The 18,773-nt window shown below is 38.2% G+C and overlaps 1 protein-coding gene across 13 annotated transcripts in view; it reads left to right on the forward strand.

Annotated features, from left to right (window-relative positions):
- The window catches only part of cux1a (cut-like homeobox 1a), a 126,350-nt gene that overhangs the window by 68,358 nt on the left and 39,219 nt on the right, over window positions 1-18,773 (forward strand). For all 13 annotated transcript variants that reach the window (XM_077242346.1, XM_077242347.1, XM_077242337.1 and 10 more), the window contains exons 4-8: window positions 320-398; window positions 4,241-4,378; window positions 6,545-6,707; window positions 8,028-8,095; window positions 8,195-8,261. In XM_077242346.1, the coding sequence (XP_077098461.1) occupies window positions 4,294-4,378; window positions 6,545-6,707; window positions 8,028-8,095; window positions 8,195-8,261 (383 nt within the window). In that variant the 5' untranslated portion in view covers window positions 320-398; window positions 4,241-4,293. The remainder of the gene's footprint in view (window positions 1-319; window positions 399-4,240; window positions 4,379-6,544; window positions 6,708-8,027; window positions 8,096-8,194; window positions 8,262-18,773) is intronic.

Raw genomic sequence — 18,773 nt, forward strand, 5'->3', positions numbered from 1 at the left:
ATGCCTCGACCCAGCACTTGGAAAAATATCGCATGTGTCAAAAAATGAATGATTTACCGTATGTGAATGAAAAAGATTACAGTTATGTACACTTAGCCATTTTATTTAGGTCGAATAGATGGTAAGTGATGCACATAATGTGCGCATGTGAGTTCAAAATTTCTTTTCTAGGCTGTTTTCCATATGGCCATCTTTAATGGACTCGTCATTGCTGCTAATGTCTGCAAATTTCAACCTGGTTGCTAATGCAATTATCAAGCCTGCAGTTCCAAGCGTTACCCGATTCAGTTATTGTTTTTTTTCCCCCTCATTGTTTCAGATCGACGCCTTGAGTAAAAGAAGTAAAGAATCAGAGGCTGCTTTCCTCAGCGTGTACAAGAGATTAATCGATGTCCCAGGTATGTCTCAGCTCGCTCTGTGCTGGCTGCTCTCACACGGACACACACACACACACACACACACACAAATTCACTCACACACACACTGCTGTAGTGTTTCACTGAGGCGAGAATACTGTAAACACATCAGTCATATTTATGAGACCTCCGTCTCTAGTGTCTAAATCACACACATGCGCGCGCGGGCCGTCTTAATGACTTCTACGGCTTTAGAGACCTGCTCCGTTCCAAACCCCACTCACACGGAGAAACTTGGATTCTAATAAAATCCGCATTCATTGCCCCACAAACACCTTTTAATCTTCCGAATTGGCTTTCTAACGGTGAGATAATGGCCCCCTGATCCTCAGTTTTTATATGGTAATGTTCTGTTGCACTGATCTATAATAAGTTAATGGTGCCGCAAAGGTTCATGTGACATCTCGTAGCGTCTATAGCTCGACTTCTCAATAGAGTTTTGCTCCAGACTGAAAAAAAGTTCACCAAGGGAGAGTGTGGATAATGTATCAAACCCCACTTAGGTAAAAATGCGACTGTGGAGTGTATCGAAAAATCCGGCATCTGGTTGAACTGAACTTGAGGATTGGTTTGGTAATCCTTCAGACACCCTAACAGTCATACACACACACACACACACACACACACACACACACACACACACACACACACACACACACACACACACACACACACACACACACACACACACATACAGTATACTCTCAAAAACACATTATACACACATATAAAGGTAGTCAAATACACATGCACACACTTCCACTGTTTAGCCCCGCCCACATCTGTTGAGTGACAGGGAGGCAGACAGACAGACAGTGCCGCCTGGGCCTGTTGGAGCAGGTTGGACTGTCTGCCTGCACAACTACTTAGTACATCCCTAAATTACCACAATGCTGCGGTCTGGAGATCCCGGGCCAACTCAACGGCGTATCTTTGTGTTTGGAAGTGCGTGCATGTGTATTTGACTACCTTTATATGTGTGTATAATGTGTTTTTGAGAGTATACTGTATGTATGTATGTGTGTGTGTGTGTGTGTGTGTGTGTGTGTGTGTGTGTTTGTGTGTGTTGCAGGATGTTGGAGTGGGAGGTCTAGTCTGGGAATGTCTGTTTCTAACTGTGAAATCTGGAGCTTGTCCAGTCCTGTCTATCCTGTCTATTTGTCTGCGAATGTGATCACAGCTTGACAAATTATCTTGTGATAGTTACACTGGTACACTGTGTAGGCCTGCATGTGTGTGAGCATTGTGGTGTGTGTTAACTCAGTGTGTGTGTATGTATGTGTATATATATCAATATCATATATTTAAAGCTACTTTGCGTCTATTTCTTATTTATTTATTAGGTAACATCCATAATTGTTCATACTTATACATATATCTGTATATTGTTTCAAAGCCCATTTAATAACAGTGACAGAACTCAACTGTATAGATTTTATTTTTTTACTTTGCTCAGTCACTACTTTGCTCCTGCAAATAGCTTCACTAGCCCCAACAAAAACATTCCCCCTACATTTTTATGAATTAATTTACAATTTTACTTATTAAAATCGTTTTCATTCATTTAAATAAAGTAAATATATCTTAAATGAAAATAGATATTGAAAGCTAAATAGAAATTTTGGAAAAAAAATAAATAGTAATAATAACAATGCCGAAAGCACATAAAAAAATTGCTAAAACCTAAACTAAAATTAAAATGAAAGCTAATTAAAAATATTAAGAAATACTAGTATATTAATATGATTAAAATACATCATATATTTTATTTGCTTTTACACTGAGTTTGAATATTTAGTATAGGAGTGACTAACGAATTTCCTGCAAAATATTGTATACTGTGATGGTTGTTTACTAACAAATGACAGGAAATAGTACATCCATGTTTTCCATGCCAAAATGCCACTATGATTGTCTCCAAGTCAGCCATTATGAATTCAGGAGTGACTCCTGCATCCTGTTCACACTGAGACGGGGGATTCACTTGTGCAATTAATAAGTTGTCGGTTTAGGGTGATTTTAATGTTGGTTTTTGCTTTTAGAGGCTGAATGTGTGTCATAGATGCTATACCTCTACTAAAGTAAATTTTAAAACATCTAAACATTCCCACTTGTTCTTTTTAGGTGCTTTTGGTGAGGCCGCCCAGCACAGTACTTCAGTTTAGCTTTAGACTGCAACCTAACCGAACGGATTGTGCTTGTGATGATGTGTTGGACAGCAAATGACACGCATCCAAATTGATGTGTCTTAGTAAATCGGATTTGAATTGGCTGGTCATTTCGGTCACATGACAGTCACGTTCAGAATTGAGGGACACGCGTGGTCGCCCATCAAGCTGAGTTGAACTGAAATGGCAGTTGCCACGGCTACAAAAGGGAACACACCATGACAGCATATCATTCAGACTTCCTCTTGCAGTTTTTAGATATGACACACTCTCACACACCACACATGCACATCACACATAACACACCCCATCAGCGTTTCCTGTACCTTCAGATGTGAACGAGGGCGAGAGATGTGTGCCGAAAACCACAATCTCGACTGTAGCTTCACGTAGAACTTGTACAGGAATGACATGTTTTATTTTATACTCATGTCTGTCAGCTTTTCGTTCTCCGATTTTACTCGCTCTCTCTCACACACTCTCATGTTCCGCAGGGGCTAATAAAATAGTTTGATTACATAATTAACTTGGCTGTCTCATTAAGGAAAATCAACGGGAACAGGGCCATAATTAGTCATATAGCAATTAGCATTTGAGGGGGACAGACAGTGATGAAAAAGCGTGTGTGTGTGTGTCAGAATGTCTTAGTCCTTCAGTGCGGAGGGCTGGCCCCGGTCCCACACCACCGCTGCGCTCGACCCCGCTTTCACTTAACATCGCCTTCATTTATGAAAGCAACAAATTAACAGCCTGCCAAATATGAATTACTATAACTTCCTTTTACAACCTGCTATTCTGAAATTCCAGCAGCTGGTGGTGTTTTTTTGGTCGCTTTATCTGACATCAATTATGAAACTATGATTGTTGCCGGGATTTGATCGAACGGACTAATTTGTCAGCTTAATTGTTTCCTTTTTTAGAATTATTTTATTAGAAATATTTTTTGTTGTTTTTTTAAATACAAAATATATATATTTTTTTTATTACTTCTATTTTTGTAGATCATTATTTTAAAAACATTTTTATTTTGTTTTATTTGACCGAGAATGCAAGTGCCCTTAGTTTACTGTGGTGGTTCCACAGATTTTCGAATATTCGTTGTTTTTTCAGTTTTAACTTTGAAGGGACAAGTATAATTGTTTTAAAATATGATTCGTATGTTTTCTCAATTTAAAAAAAAATCAGGTTAAGTTGTCTTTTTTGTGTACGAGTAAATATTGTGTTTTAGTGCTTCATTGTTTTCACTGTTGTTACTGTCATGTTCTAGCAGCAAATTAGAGTTACCATGGTACGTGTCCAGAAAACACGGTGCTTGCATGGTCTCTGTCCAAAATCAGTGATAATACCATGGTTGTTTTTGGTGCTTTTTTTTATTGTGATTTAACAGAGCAGATTTAAACCGAGGCGCTGGAGCGCTGTGTGGATTTATTGCCGTGTTTTGGCTTGGTTTGTTTTTCTAGTTAACATTTTTTAGCTGCGGTTGGCAATCCGCAAAAATGCAAAAACACTTTTAGGTATTTAATGAAGCTGCACACTGCACATAGACAAACCAACACTGATCTCTATACACAGCTCTCACTCACTGAATCAAACCTTTGACCTGCTCTGAACACGGTACACACGATATTCTGAACTGTGTGTGGATGTGTGTTTCAGATCCTGTCTCGGCTTTGGAGGCAACTCAGCAACTCCAGGTGACTGGTCGGAAGATGCACGACTTAGAGACAGAAAACCAGAGGCTCAAAGATACACTACAAGAGTACGAACGTGAAATTGCAGAGGTTAAAAACCAAGGTAACCAGCCTAGTTTTCAGTGCTGCTTGAAATTATGGCAACAAAAAAAAAATCACAAAACTAAATATGTAGAACTTTCTCCGCATATAAAAGCAATGAGTAACACTTTAGTTTAGGGTCCAATTTTCATTATTAACTAGATGCTTATTAGCATGCATATTATTAGGATATTGGCTGTTTTAATGTTGTTTTAAGCACATATTAATGCTTTATTCAGCATGGCCACATTCTACCCTTGATCCTACCCAATACCTAAACTACCTCACCTACTACTAAGCAGTAATTAGGAGTTTATTGATGCGAAAGCTGTAGTTAGTAGTTAGTTAATAGTGAGAGTTGGACCCTAAACTAAAGTGGGACCAAGAAAGGTTACCAAATGTAACTCGTATGATGTAACCAAGGGCAAAAAAAATTTAAATGCACATCTCATATATATATATATATCAGATATCAGGTGGACGGGGAAAAATAATTAAAACTTATTAAAAATTTTGTTTTACTATATATTTACACACACACACACACACACACACACACACACACACACACACACACACACACACACACACACACACACACACACACACACACACACACACACACACACACACACACACACACACACACACACACACACACACACACATTCATTAACTTTCATTAACTATTCGTTCATAGCCTGCTTTTCCCAATCCAATCCTTATGGATAACATCACGTTTTATTAAATCACTACATTACTTTCTGTAATATTGTTCCACTCAAAATTGTCACAACATGGAAGTTGAATGCTCTTTGTAAGCATTCTCATTTTGTAAAACAGGGTTTATCTGTATCTATAAAGTTGGCAGGCCGAATAAGTGTACCCACACAGACTGGGCCCTATTTTTGTTCGAATGAGCTGTAGTCATCTGCGCTCTATTTCTGTCCCTCTGCTGTTTCAGCCAGACATGTTTCCTGTTTTTTCTTTTTTTAACGTAAACAACGGGGAAAGATCACTCCCTCACGGTCTGTGGAATTCCCCTAATCGATGCAGTCCAATAACTGCAATATTTTATTTGTCCTGCACCAGTCGTAGGAACCACCACGTGCGACCTCTCTCTCGCAGACACGCGTATACGTGTACACACGTGTGTATTCTACACACTGATCTTTCTCAGGTCAGTGATCCTCCAGTCTCCCAGTGTTTAAAGTCCAGTTTAGCATTTAAGGGTCTAAAAGGGCTCTTGTGGGACTGCTGCTCATTGATTATGTGTCAGCGCTGAAGTGCTGGAGTTTAAATCACCGCAGATGGCTGTGCAGGAGACGGAGAGAGGAGGAAAAAGCTCTCTATCAGGGATATTTTTGTGTGGATGTGTGTGTGTGTGTGTGTCTGTGTAGGCATGCAAACACACACATTTCATGGTGGGGACTTTCCCTTGACTTCTGTTTTTTTATACTGAGCTAATGAAATTTTCTATCCTCTTACCCTACACCTAATCATAAATACAAGCCTCTCAGAAACAGTTTAACATTTTCACCCTAAAATAAAAATAGTCAATATTTACTTTATTTTATCCTTTTATGCCATTTCAAACTTGTATGTCTTTGTTCCTTCTGTTGAACGCAAAGCAAGCAATTTCAAAGAATGTGTTGGTCACTCTTTTCAATGAAATTGCAATGAATTAGGTTTTGAGCTTCCAGGCTTATAAAAAATGATGCAGAGGCACCAAAAAGTATGATAAGAGTGGTTCATATGATTCGTTGTGGATTTACTGTCTTCTAAAGTGATACGGTTGCTTTGGGTGAGAAACGGACTGAAATATAAGACATTATTCACTGAAAATCTTCTCTCAAGTGGGCTGTTACAGCACCTTAAAAACTGTTCAGACTGGATCATTGAGTCTGATTTTCAGTGAGAAATTACTTAAATTTCGGTTTCCCATTCATTGTAATTGTCACAGCCTTCATTGCTCCTTTTGTCTACCATGAAAGAAAATGTTCCTAGATTTTTCATTTTGGGTGAATTGTTCCTTAAAGATATAATTTAATATGTTTAGGCGGTTTTCCTCTTGGCTGATTTCAGGTTTTACTGTCCTTGGGGGACATTTGGTCCCCACAATGTTGGCAAAAACTAACCCGAACACATCCATAGGCCTTTTTTAATGCCCTCTCTTTCTCTCTTACAGAAGTCACTATTAAAGCACTTAAAGAGAAGCTGGAGCAGTATGAGCGTTCTCTGCAGGACAAGAACACAGAGGAAGCTCTCGATCAAAACCAGGACCGATCAGGAAGAGAACAGAGGGAAAGCAGAGGGGAAAACCTTCCTAACAACTATGCAGACCAGGAGAGGTTAGCCTGACCATTGCACAAATCCAATACTACATTAATCATAATGTTTGTTATGAATTCATAGGCTGTGTTTCAAAACCAAGTAACCAAGTGAGCTGCCTCCCTAGATAGCAACTTTGAGCATCATAGGTGCGTTGAAATGATGTGCTGAAAAACTGAATCAGCAAAGAAAGCATAACAAGATTATGAATGCAGAGCTAGAAAAACAACATTTTCAGCTTTTTTTAGGCATCATGGGTTCAACACTAAATTTAGATACAATTTTTGTGAATCATAGGTGCCTTTGTAACTAAATTCTGAATTCAAAGCAACATTTTCTGGCATGATAGTTGAGCTGAATGTGTCTGGATCAAAACTAAAACCATCAAAAAACATTTTTGTTACTTAAAATAAAATAAATGTTAACTGAAAAAGAAAAAAACAACGACTTTATTTCAGCTAGGTGCCAAGGCAACATTTAGACGTATACAACTATATGTATAACTAAAACTGAAATGTAAAAAAACAAAAAAAACAAAAATTAAACATGCACAACCAAATTAAAACTTTAACTAAAATTTAAATAAAATATAAAAATATAAAAACAAACCAAAATAATAGACTTAATTCAGAAATAAAGACTTAATTCAACAATCTATTCTCCTCCACGCCATTCTGCTACGCGATTCATGTAAGCACCATTGCTCTCAGATTATTGGCTGAGCACGATCAGATGATCACATGCATGTATGCATGTGATCATATGATCGTGCTCAGCCAATAGTGAACCAGTGTTCTGCCATAAAACACGGAAGAGCTGTACTTTGTGAATAGCCCAACAAAGTGAATAGCGTAAGAGAGTGGCAGGAAAGAGAGGAGTTAGTTGAATAAAGTCGTTATTGTATGTTGTTTGTTTTTTGCGCACAAAAAGTATTCTCGTCGCTTGATAAACTTAAGGTTGAGCCACTGTAGTCACTTGGACTATTTTAACGATGTCTTTACTAACTTTACTGGGCTGGCAAATGCAATTACCTAGTAGCCTATGAAGGAGTGAGACAGCTCTCAGATTTCATCAAAAATATCTTAATTTGTGTTCTGAAAATGAGCGAAAGTCTTATGGGGCTGGAGCTACATGAGGGTGAGTAAATACTGACAGAATCTTCATTTTTGGGTGATCTAACCCTTTAAACGTTAAAAATGTCACATAATATCGCTGCATCTAGTGAATTATTCACAATCATGTCAATTTGCAGTACTGCAGCGTTAATGTGACTGCTGTCTTTACATTAATATATGTTTGGAAACGGTTGTTTTAATTATTCTCTGTATGTCTCTATGCAGTCAGGCACAGCAGAGCCAGGACAGCAGGACAGAAGACTTGGACATGAAAACGCAGTCCTTACAAACAGGTTTGCTAATGCATTCACCGTCAGGTTATGCGTTTTTGCAATTACATACTTTAAATTTGTCAGCCTGTTTTACTGAGACGCGTTTCATTTGTTGCACAGCACTTGAAGCAACTCAGGCAGAGCTCCACGAACTGAAGACAAAATACAATGAAGAATCCACAGCAAAGTGAGTAACCATTTTTTAATTCTGACGGGACGTAGCAAGAGACAGTGTGGATTAGCGCTGAAATGGCTCGTATTCCCCCTTCTGTATTTCCTCGACTGTCTGCTAGGCGTGCTACATCTTTGTCTCACCTTTGCACACACATTTACCCACATTTGCGTGTCCATACAGACACAGATAAACACACACACCCCTTTGATCCACACCATAACAGCTTATAATCCTACTGCAGACAGGTTTGATTATGGGGGAAAACACAGTGTGGTGAAATCACACCTTCATTCATGGACAAGTTTTTGATATTCAATAGTCCTCACATCCCGCCCATGCTGCCTTCATGGCTACACGAGACTGAATAATGGATGACACAATCCTCATAACTCGCACGGATGCTCTGAGTGATTCTCTGAGTATCCAATAATGACGGGATTCGTACCATCGACTGACATTTTGTAGGCGGTGAATCAGTGTTTGCATACTTGCTCAAATGCGCCTTTTGTTTGCGCATTGTGCCTGTTCGCCTTGATCTGGGTCATGCGTGTGTGTTTGTGTGCGTCTGCATGTGTGCGTTCCTCCGCTTGCTCCCCCTGTCATGTGGTCGGGGTTAGGTGGCAATTTCCTTGTCTCGCTGTCACTGAGGAATGCATCCTGTTGCAGTGTGCGCTCGCTGCGGGCTGTTTCGGTGCTGCTCGATGCGCTGGGAGTGGTGTAATTACACTACCTATGATCAAACCGAACCCTGCCATGCCAGACCCCCATCACTGCACATTTGAAGTAAAAAAAGACACTTTTTTTTTTAAGCTCAGAAACCCACCATGGTGAGCTGCCACCGAACTGGAAGGTCACGGCAAGGTTCATTTAATGAAAAGATATGTTTCTGATTCCACAAGCATCGCAGATGCAAATCTAACAAGAAATAAATCTTACTCTCATGCTTGTGCACAAACTTTTGAATATGACTGTGTACATGCAAACAAGAACGTTCAGTAACATTGGCCTGTTTCCAATCCGCCTGGTTTCTCCCGGGGACTCTTTCAGAGACTGTGGCAGGATAAACGTTTCCACTCCATTAGATTTCTTACCTGCTTCTCATCCTTATGCTCCAGCTTTCATTTATTAGTTTTTGCTTTGGTGCTTTCTTTTGGTTTATGAACTAAGACTGATTATTCACAATATATTGGGGATGATTTTGCTGTTGATATAAAATTAAACTACACATTGTTGAGATCACAATTAATTGTGAATGAGAGGGTAAATATAAAGATACCATGTCTTTTTTACGCAAATAGCAAATATAGTGCTACACCGTGTCCTAACCAGCTGTTTCCATGGTGTGACAGTATATCAGAAGACATTTAAATATTTGATGTCCAATTTTGTCGAGCCAGATTTTAAACTCAATGAGAAACCAATCAATCGATACGATAAAGTCCTTGTTGTGATGTGGTTTGTTGTATTCATTTCTGATCCATAATTACGTATATATATATCATTAATTTTAATTGCATTTTATGTGTTATATATATAGGTGTTGTTCAATTATTGAACTTTTTTGTGGCATTTTATTTATAATAGTTCAATATTGCTTTTATGGCTTTGTTGGTCGAAAATCAGTGAATACATCTTTTGTTTAATTAATAAACAAAATATTATCTTTATTATTAATAATTTTAAGTAGATAACTGACTTACTGTATTTATGTCGCCAAACAGATTTGAAATGACCCTTTTGAACCATTTCAGAGCAAGTACAAAGATAGAAATATAAAGCTACATATGAAATTTCATCAAAGGACTAAACATTTGAGGTATTTTGCTAATAGTAAGTGGCATTGGTTTTGTTCTATGTACATATGCTGTATATAGATTTGTGTTTTATACATGCAATTTTGCCTAAGCCTGGATCGTCTATAATCCAAGGCTTCATCGTTATCTTGTTGTTGTGATTGCTGACTTAATGAGGTTACGTGATTCTGTGCATGTGTCTTTGGTTGGGGATAAAGGAATCCCGCCCCCATCTAAGAGCCCTTTCCTGGCCTCAGGGTTTTACATGCTCCGTTAGCTCAGTTCATCTACAGTGACAGTAGGTGGATCTCAACGGGAAGGGTGCAGAGATATTTGTGTGTATCGTATCGCGTAGTTAAATAAACATAAGAATGTGTCATGCTCCACAGTGCTCCAGTAATAAGCGAAAGAGAAAGGAAATCCCTCGGCGGGCAGTTGTTCTGCCTTTGATGCGGGCGGTTAGCTCTGGGTGTTCAGCAGGTATGGACAGATAATCCATAACGTTGATCGATCATCCCCCGTATGAACCATGGAGATGTTTGCGGTCGCGCTTATTGAAAGACTGCATGTGTTAAACTTAATGTGGAATCAAATAGAATGGACTAAGGATTCAATGTATGCTATTGTAAAAATAGTTTTTTGATTTCATTATTTTTCATAACTTTTTCAGCCTCTAAAGCGACCTTTCTTACCTGCTGATGTCATCAAGGCCATGTGGGTGGAGAAAACTAATATTAATCATTGAAATCTCAACCTGACATGTTTTTTGATGGATAGAAGAGTTACTACTTTTTTAATCCAGTTCTCACCCTTTAAACGTTCAATTTTTCTTGAACTAGTCATTCCAGTAACATCATTCCTATTTTTGTCTTTCATATTCCTTCCTGTCATCTCACCCTCCCCTTCCTCTTTTTCTTTTTAGTTCATTCTGAAGGAAGGATGGTATCAGCTGCAAAGAGAGTGTGTATTTGGTGGCGTGTGTATGTGTGTGTGTCTTGGGTTCAGGGTGAAAAGAGGAGCAGGGTTCAGTCGAGCGTAATAATGGAATGCTTCAATTCGCTTCACTGTTTGTATGTGACCTCTCTCTCCCTTTTCTCTCTCTTTTCCCCTCCCCCAACGCCCTCCCCCACTATCCCTCCCCTCCCAGACGTGTTCACGGTGGAATGTCCGCCTTTCTCACAGGCCCGCGAGGTGTCTGTCGTCCCAGCCATCTATCTTGTTCGCTCTCTCTCTCTCTTAGGGCTCTGTGTTGTGCTGAAATTTTAATCCGGTTCTTTTTCTTTTCCTGCCCAGACTCTCCTCTCATCCCTCCTCAGGACCTCCTCATTAACGTCCTGCCAGTTACAGTAACTACAGCTGGCACAGACACGGGCATCAGCCCATTTATGCCCGCGCAAACACACGCCAGTGCTGATACACAAATGCTGAGATGAAAAAATGATAAACAATGTATCTTGTTCATATTTAACGTATATAGTTCGTATTTAACGTATATATTAATTTTTAACTTATTGTGTTCACATTTTACTCCGCTTATTTGTATTTAATTTAATATTTTCTTATTTAAAATATTTTATTTGTAATGTAGTTGTCATGTTTAACTCATCCTTTTTTTACGTAATGTCCTCAAATTATTTGGATTTAATATTGAATTCAACAATCATATTTAGGTAGACTTATTCATAAATCACTTTTTACTTTTTTTATGTTTCCGTATTTTCTCATTTAAACGAACATTTTTAAACTTAGCGTTTTCTTAAGTATTTTTTTTATATATATTTAACTCAACCTATTTTTATTTAACCATTTAACTAAATTTTTTAGTATTTAAAGGGTTAGTTCATCCAAAAATGAAAATTGTCCCATAATTTACTCACCCTTAAGCCATCCAAGGATATTTTTTAATAAACCTCTGATTGTGTTTGGGTGAAAGAAGAAAGTCTTTTTAAGTATTTAACGAAATATTCAACTCAACATTCCTATTTAACCATTTTTTACTATTTAAGTCAGCTTATTTGTTTCCATTTTTACATTTTGTTAAAATTATATTTGTACATTAATATATAAAATATTAGTATATTTTTATATTAATTCAACATTTTCACATTTAACTCCAATGTATTTGTGCTGAATGTTTTACGCATTTGACAACATATTCGGATGTACCTCAACATTTACATATCTAACGTTTATGTATATTTATCATATGCATAGTTAACACTTTCACACGTTACCCTATGTTTTCGTAGTAAACAAAGTAGAAAAATACGTAATGTTTATTACCTCGGGAAGTCGCAATCGCAAGGCGCAGGGTTGAGTTTGTCATGCTGTGTGGCCTGTTGTGCTTGTTCCCAGCGTGGTTAAACTCTCTCTGGTTTTCCCTGACTGAATTGGAAAGAAACAACATGCAATTAAAGTTGTTTCTCCTGCGCTGAAAGTGGCAGGTTGGGTTTTGCAGTGTGTCCTTTACGAGACAAATGGGCAGTAGATTTAAGCCTACAGAAATAGCTGCCGTGTGTGAGGCCTGTGGAATTATGTGCGTGTTTGTGCGGATGTTGGATCGCGAGTGTGCGCCTAGGTGGAGATGTGTGCGTGTGTTAAAAAGAGAGAGAAATGGAGAGAGACGGAGTGAATTTCTGTTAGTGGTTTATGTGGGCTCTGCATATGTGTGTGTGAGATGTAAACCGTGGAGAAGTGCACTAGGCCAGTGAGCTGGTGCAGTCAGTGTTCTGGCATGCAAGAGCTGTGCACACGAATTTCATCGGCTCCTGGTGACATGACAGTCCCCACGGGCTCGCCGCGACCGCAAGCACGCGTGTGCGTGTTCGCCTGTGAACACACCTTCAGATCCTTTTGTCTGTGCATCCTGTGATGTTACATGCACTGACTCGGATTAACAGCGCAGTTTGATTCCCTTCAAATCCAAGCAGAAGAGCAACGTCAGGCCTGTTCCCACCTCTCAGCCTTTTTCGTCTCTGCATCCAGCATGTTTTGCTTGACAGGGTCTCTGCTGTGCTGTTGGTTGTGTGACATTTCAGAGGGTGGATTTTTGCTCTGTCTGATCCATTTGTCTGTACTCCCATCAGTCTGGCAGGTTTTGAATTACTGCGGGGAGCACAAAGGACCTCATCCTACCCACCTGATTTATCTGCACAGATCTACGCTCGCTGGCTGAGTGCAAAGAAAACATTTCATCTGTGTCAAGCAAGACATTTCGCCTTCCCAGAAAGCTCTTACATTGTTCGCTGATATTTCCACCGTATTGTGCAGATGTATTGTACAACAATCCAGCCTTTTCAAATAGAGCCCTGTACACTAGTATAAACTAGCATGATTAGCTAAGCTAATATGACTATCACTATTGCTCATACTTATGGTTATGGGGTTTTCTAAACCACAGACCTTAAGCATCAAACACTGTTGGGTAATTCTACTAGTACCATTCGAAACAGAAATACAAATTATACCTCAAATCATGGAGTTCTATTACTTTTTTCAGCAATAAAACTTTTATTTTTCATCTGAAGGTGGTTAAAACTGGAGAAAAAATCCCATAGCAGGAGCTCGCTAACCAATATTTGTAGATCAGAATATCATAGAGATTTTAGGAAGTTTTTTTTACTTGGGCCAGTAAGTAACTACCCTTGACAACCACCCTTTTCTCAATTTTTTCAGAGATTCAAATGTTTGTGTATTATACTTGACATTTTAACTATTTGATATTGTCATTTATCTCAGCGTTTTTGTATGTAACTCAGGAATGTGTTTTATGCATAGTCAACATTTTCACACTTTACTTATGGTTAAGGGTTTTCTGAACCACAAACCTAGTATTAAACCTTAATATTAAACATTGGTAACCTGCAAATAGACCTGTACCATTTGTGCTGTAAACACAAATGATACCTCAAATCATGCAACTTGTAGAGGACTATTACTTTTCTGAAAGCCCAAACTTTGCGATTCTCATCTGGTGGTAAAAAAAAATCCCATTGAAAGAGGTAGCAGACCACTATCTATGGATCAAAATAATAAGGGGATTTGGGGTTATTTTAAAACACCGCATATTTCCTTCAGAAAGTGTAAAAATCTAGCTATTGGTGAGGTTGAATAACTCAATATAATGAAATCACAGATTAATCAACAACATTAGTAGTTAATTTACTCCAAAACAAAACTCTTGAAAACTCCTTTGGAGATGATTATACACCTGTGTGATTGCTGTCAAGTAAAATTTGGGTCGATGATGTTTGTTGTTTTGAGAGTTAGTAGTGTGAGGAGTGACACTTCTGAGAACAAGCTTTTTTATCTCCTGGAGGTCAGACACTCAACAAGAGGAGAAAAAAAAAATCAAACCCCGAGGGTTTTCTTACTACCCTAGCCTGCAAAAGGTTAAGAGAGGATGGGAGGACAAAAAATAAAAACCCAGCAGGATAAAGCCAACACTGGCTCCATAAGATAGGGGCCAAATGGAGAAAGAGAGCAAAATGGAAATCTAATGGGCTAAATCTGTGAAATGTCGTACCAGCCCAGGGGGATTTGAGCCGCAGCAGAAACAAAGACACTGGGGAGAGAGCGAGCTTGAGTGAATTCGAGCAAGACTGGAGAGAAAGAGAGAGAGAATCGCCTGAAAGAGTTGAATTACTGCCAGAGGATGCATGTAACCTGGACCTCTCTCTCGCTAGCTTCGCCCGAGCGCCGAGTTAACCTCCCCTTTCTGACAGCCATGCTGGATGGAAAAGGTCAGAATCAAAGCAGCTGGTTCTCATAATTTATCAGGCCTGAGACGACCAAACACAATAATCAAAAGCAGTAAGTGTTTAATACGCTCTATTCATCAGCGGTAGCTCGTAGAATAACAAAAGAAGTCATGTTTATATGTTCCTGGATTACGTTCACAGTGTTATTTCTTTGGACTTTCCCACATCGTAGCGTGTTCATATGTAGATGAAATAATCCCAATAAATGATCTCGCAGATAACCTCTGGTCCCCGGTCTGAAGTGATGAAGAACATGCCGTTTTTGAAGGCCGAGCTCCGATGGGAGTTACGCATGTCTTACGCAGTTCTCGTCCTTATCTTTTCATCTTTAAAGGGGAAATATCATGAAAAACTGTTTTTTGTTTTGGACTTTTGAAATAAAAGTTCAATATACAATGTTGATACACTTCCTTAGTCCACTTGAAACATCTAGAAAAATGTTACAAAGTTGCAGATTTGTGAACTACATTAGTACAGTGAAAACAGACTGTTTAAATATAAGGGTCAGAGAGAGAGCGTAACACTAAATTAAGATTGTTTTCAGTGCAAGAAACCTTGACTAACACAAGTGGATTCAAGGAAAAGAAATACTGCGAAAGTGTCGAATATGGCCCCTTTAAGGTCATCATATAATGTGTTTTTACAGTGGGGCCCATAAAGGAGGGAGTGAACACGAGCTGACGAGAGCAAAAATGACTGGAGATTAGGTTATGTAGGTTCGCAATAATGTGTGTGTGTGTGCAAAGGAAAGAATGAGTGCCTCTTTACACTGTATTTAAGAGGGATTGTATTTTTTGTATTCTGTGCCATGACGAGATCATGACACTGTTAATGCATAAAATAAACCTCTGATCTGCAGTCGTTAGGTTTAAAGGAGTATTATATTCCATAATTCCCAAATCTATGCTGATCTAACATTCATTTAATGATTTATATTTAACTCTTTGGGTTTGATAAAGCTCAGAGGAAAAAAAAATCTAGATTCATATATATATTACTGTAACTATTAAATATCTACATTATATTTAATATTTAGATTTTTAAACTCAAAATGAGTTGACCATATTGACCATATTCAGTTTCTGTGAATGTTCCTGTTCTTATTGTGAACACATCTGTGCACATTATTCCAAATAATAAATCGCAGGTTATTTTAATAGCTTTTTAGCCATTGTTTTTAGCTCCATTCTGTTGTGTAACGCCCATTTTTCACAATCCAATTAATTCCCAGTGGATAACCTCAAGTCCCGTCCTACCTTTTTTTTCTTGTTAAATATCCTGTTTCACTCAGAAATGTCACATTACAGAAATAAAATGGGTTGTGAATAGGGTTTCACATTGACGTTAGAGAGCCATCATAATTGGAGTGAATAATTATGTTTCAATAACAATTTAAAACATAGTATTTTCACAGCGCTCTTCACTCTCAGCCACAATGAAACTCCAACGCAGCATCATCCATGAGACGCCGGAGTCACGCGCTTAAAAGTGCACACAAAGCTGAGTTAAGCTCATCTGAATCATTAAACCAAATCGCCTCTAATTAAGCTTGGCTGTTGAATTAATTTCAGCTGTGCTTGACTCCTCTCAGTTTGCAGTCACATGGTCAGAAATGTCAATGGGGGAACCATTCGAGAGGAGAGTACAGTGGGTCACAGAAATAATGCAAGTGCTTTTATCAAATTAAGAGCTCAGTATGTGGGATAACAAGTTTCACTTGATGAAAGATAATGTGTTGGTTGAATACTTTGTCTGTTTCAGATCTGGCTACAAGCATCAGCTTTGCTGCTTCAAGTGTAAAAGCTTTGAGTTTGGTAAAGATAATGGTACAAAATCAAACAGAAATTGCTACAGTGAGTAGTTGCCTAGCAGTTAGCACACATGCTACAACACAATATTGTGTTGTAGCATGTGATCGTTTTGAGATTGTGCATACGTGAGATGTTAAATATTGCAAAAAATGTAACAAAAAACCGTTGAGTTTGGTTATGATTGTGGCAAACAATATAAATATATGAATTATTAAATGTAAATCTCAAACAAAAACAGCTACAATAGGAGTACTAGCATAAAGGTGCTGTTACATTTTACCATTGTTTAGCAAATTTTCACAGGCAAAATTCAATTATTTCTCTAGGAATCCACTTGATCTGGAATTTCGTGTAAGGTGCAAGAATTCCTCTCACAGATATTGCAATGGGTTCAAGTTGGTCATGCAGATTCAATGTGTTGACCAACAGAAAGCTGCTTGATTTAAAGTGACTTTTGTGTGAGCTGTGCTTCGACATTGCTATTGACAATAGACGATGGACCTTTTTTACCCCAAAAAATTTGCAAAAAGTTTGCTAATGTTACTGCACCTTAACAGTTAGCCCATGTGCTACAACACATTATGTTGTGCGAAACGCTTTGAGTTTGGTAAGAATTGTTACAAAATCAACAAAAAATTTTTTTTTGAAGCTGTAGCCTAGCTGTTCTGTTGGCACACGTTACAACACGTTATCAAGCATGTTTGGTTAAGATTGTGGTACAAAATCAAACAAAAACTGTTAGCACACATGCTACAACACATTATTGTATGAGAACGACTTGCGTTTTGTTCAGATAGTGGTACAAAATCAAAACAAAAACTGATTTGTTGAAGCTGTAGGCTAGCGGTTAGCACCCATGCTACAACAAATTCTTGTGTGGGAGAACGATTTGTTTTGGTTTAGATAGTGGTACAAAATCAAACAAAAACAGATTTGTTGAAGCTGTAGCCTAGCGGTTAGCACACATGCTACAACACATTATTGTATGAGAACGACTTGCATTTGGTTTGGATAGTGGTACAAAATCAAATCAAAACAGATTTTTTGAAGCTGTAGCCTAGAGGTTACCCCAAATGTTACATCAAATTATTTGAGAATTATTTGAGTTTGGTTAAGATAGTGGTACAAAATCAAAACAAAAACGGATTTGTTGGAGCTGTAGCCTAGCGGTTAGCACATCTGAGCTGTAAATGTTTAGTATGCAGAGGGTAAAGATCTGAAAGATAATTAAACATTTCAAGTTCAAGTTCATTTTATTTATATAGCACATTTTACAACAGCTACTGACTGACCAAAGTGCTTTACAGAACAACCGAATTAAAAGAAAATAAAACCTGCATAACAATACAACACAAATAAGCGCAGCAAAGCTAAGAGGAGCCTTAAAACAGGAGTAGCAAAACAGTATCAGACTCAAATATAAAATAGTAAGACAGAGATGGCAGTATCAGACTCAGATAAAAAATGGAAAAACAGTATCAGACTCAAATATATAATGGAAAGAACCAGGAGTGGCAAAAACAGTTGGAAATTTCTCAATGGAAAATTTGAAAGTACATGTTATATGCAAAAGGTTATTTATTCAGAATATACTGGCAACAAATATGCATCAACAACAAAGAAAGACACTTTTTAATGTAACTACATTTAGCAACAGACATGCTAACCAGCTAAACCTTAATACAGCATTGACTATGGATTTGGATCACAATGTTTTTAAGAAACTTGTATTTCCAATCACTTCTGTCCCCTCATCTTAATAGCAGTTCAGTTACCAGAAGAGTTAGCATTAGTGTTAGCAATGGGAAGACATTTGTAATTTTTCCAGACGGAAGGATCAATGTTTGAAAGCTGTTTTTGAGGGACAAAACTACACTTATTTGAGATGAATGTTTAATGGGTACATAAAGTACTGTTAACCTTTATTGAAAGCAGTTGTGTTTACACACCTAAGCCATGCCATTTGTTGGGCTGAGCTGCGCGCTAGCAGAATTGAGAATATTATATCAGATTAGTGTGCATTAAAAGGAGTCTGAGGCCTATATTAGTGTAATCCTTCTGTTTTAACCTGGGCTTGTCCATGTGGCTGAGCCGTGAACCCACTGCTGGGCTACACAGCTCACAGTCCAGCGGATTACTGTGAAATCGAGAGGGCTTAAT

Source organism: Siphateles boraxobius, unplaced genomic scaffold (assembly GCF_051911475.1).
Source record: "Siphateles boraxobius isolate OS27281-9 unplaced genomic scaffold, OSU_SipBor_1 25, whole genome shotgun sequence".
Lineage (NCBI taxonomy): Eukaryota > Metazoa > Chordata > Actinopteri > Cypriniformes > Leuciscidae > Siphateles > Siphateles boraxobius.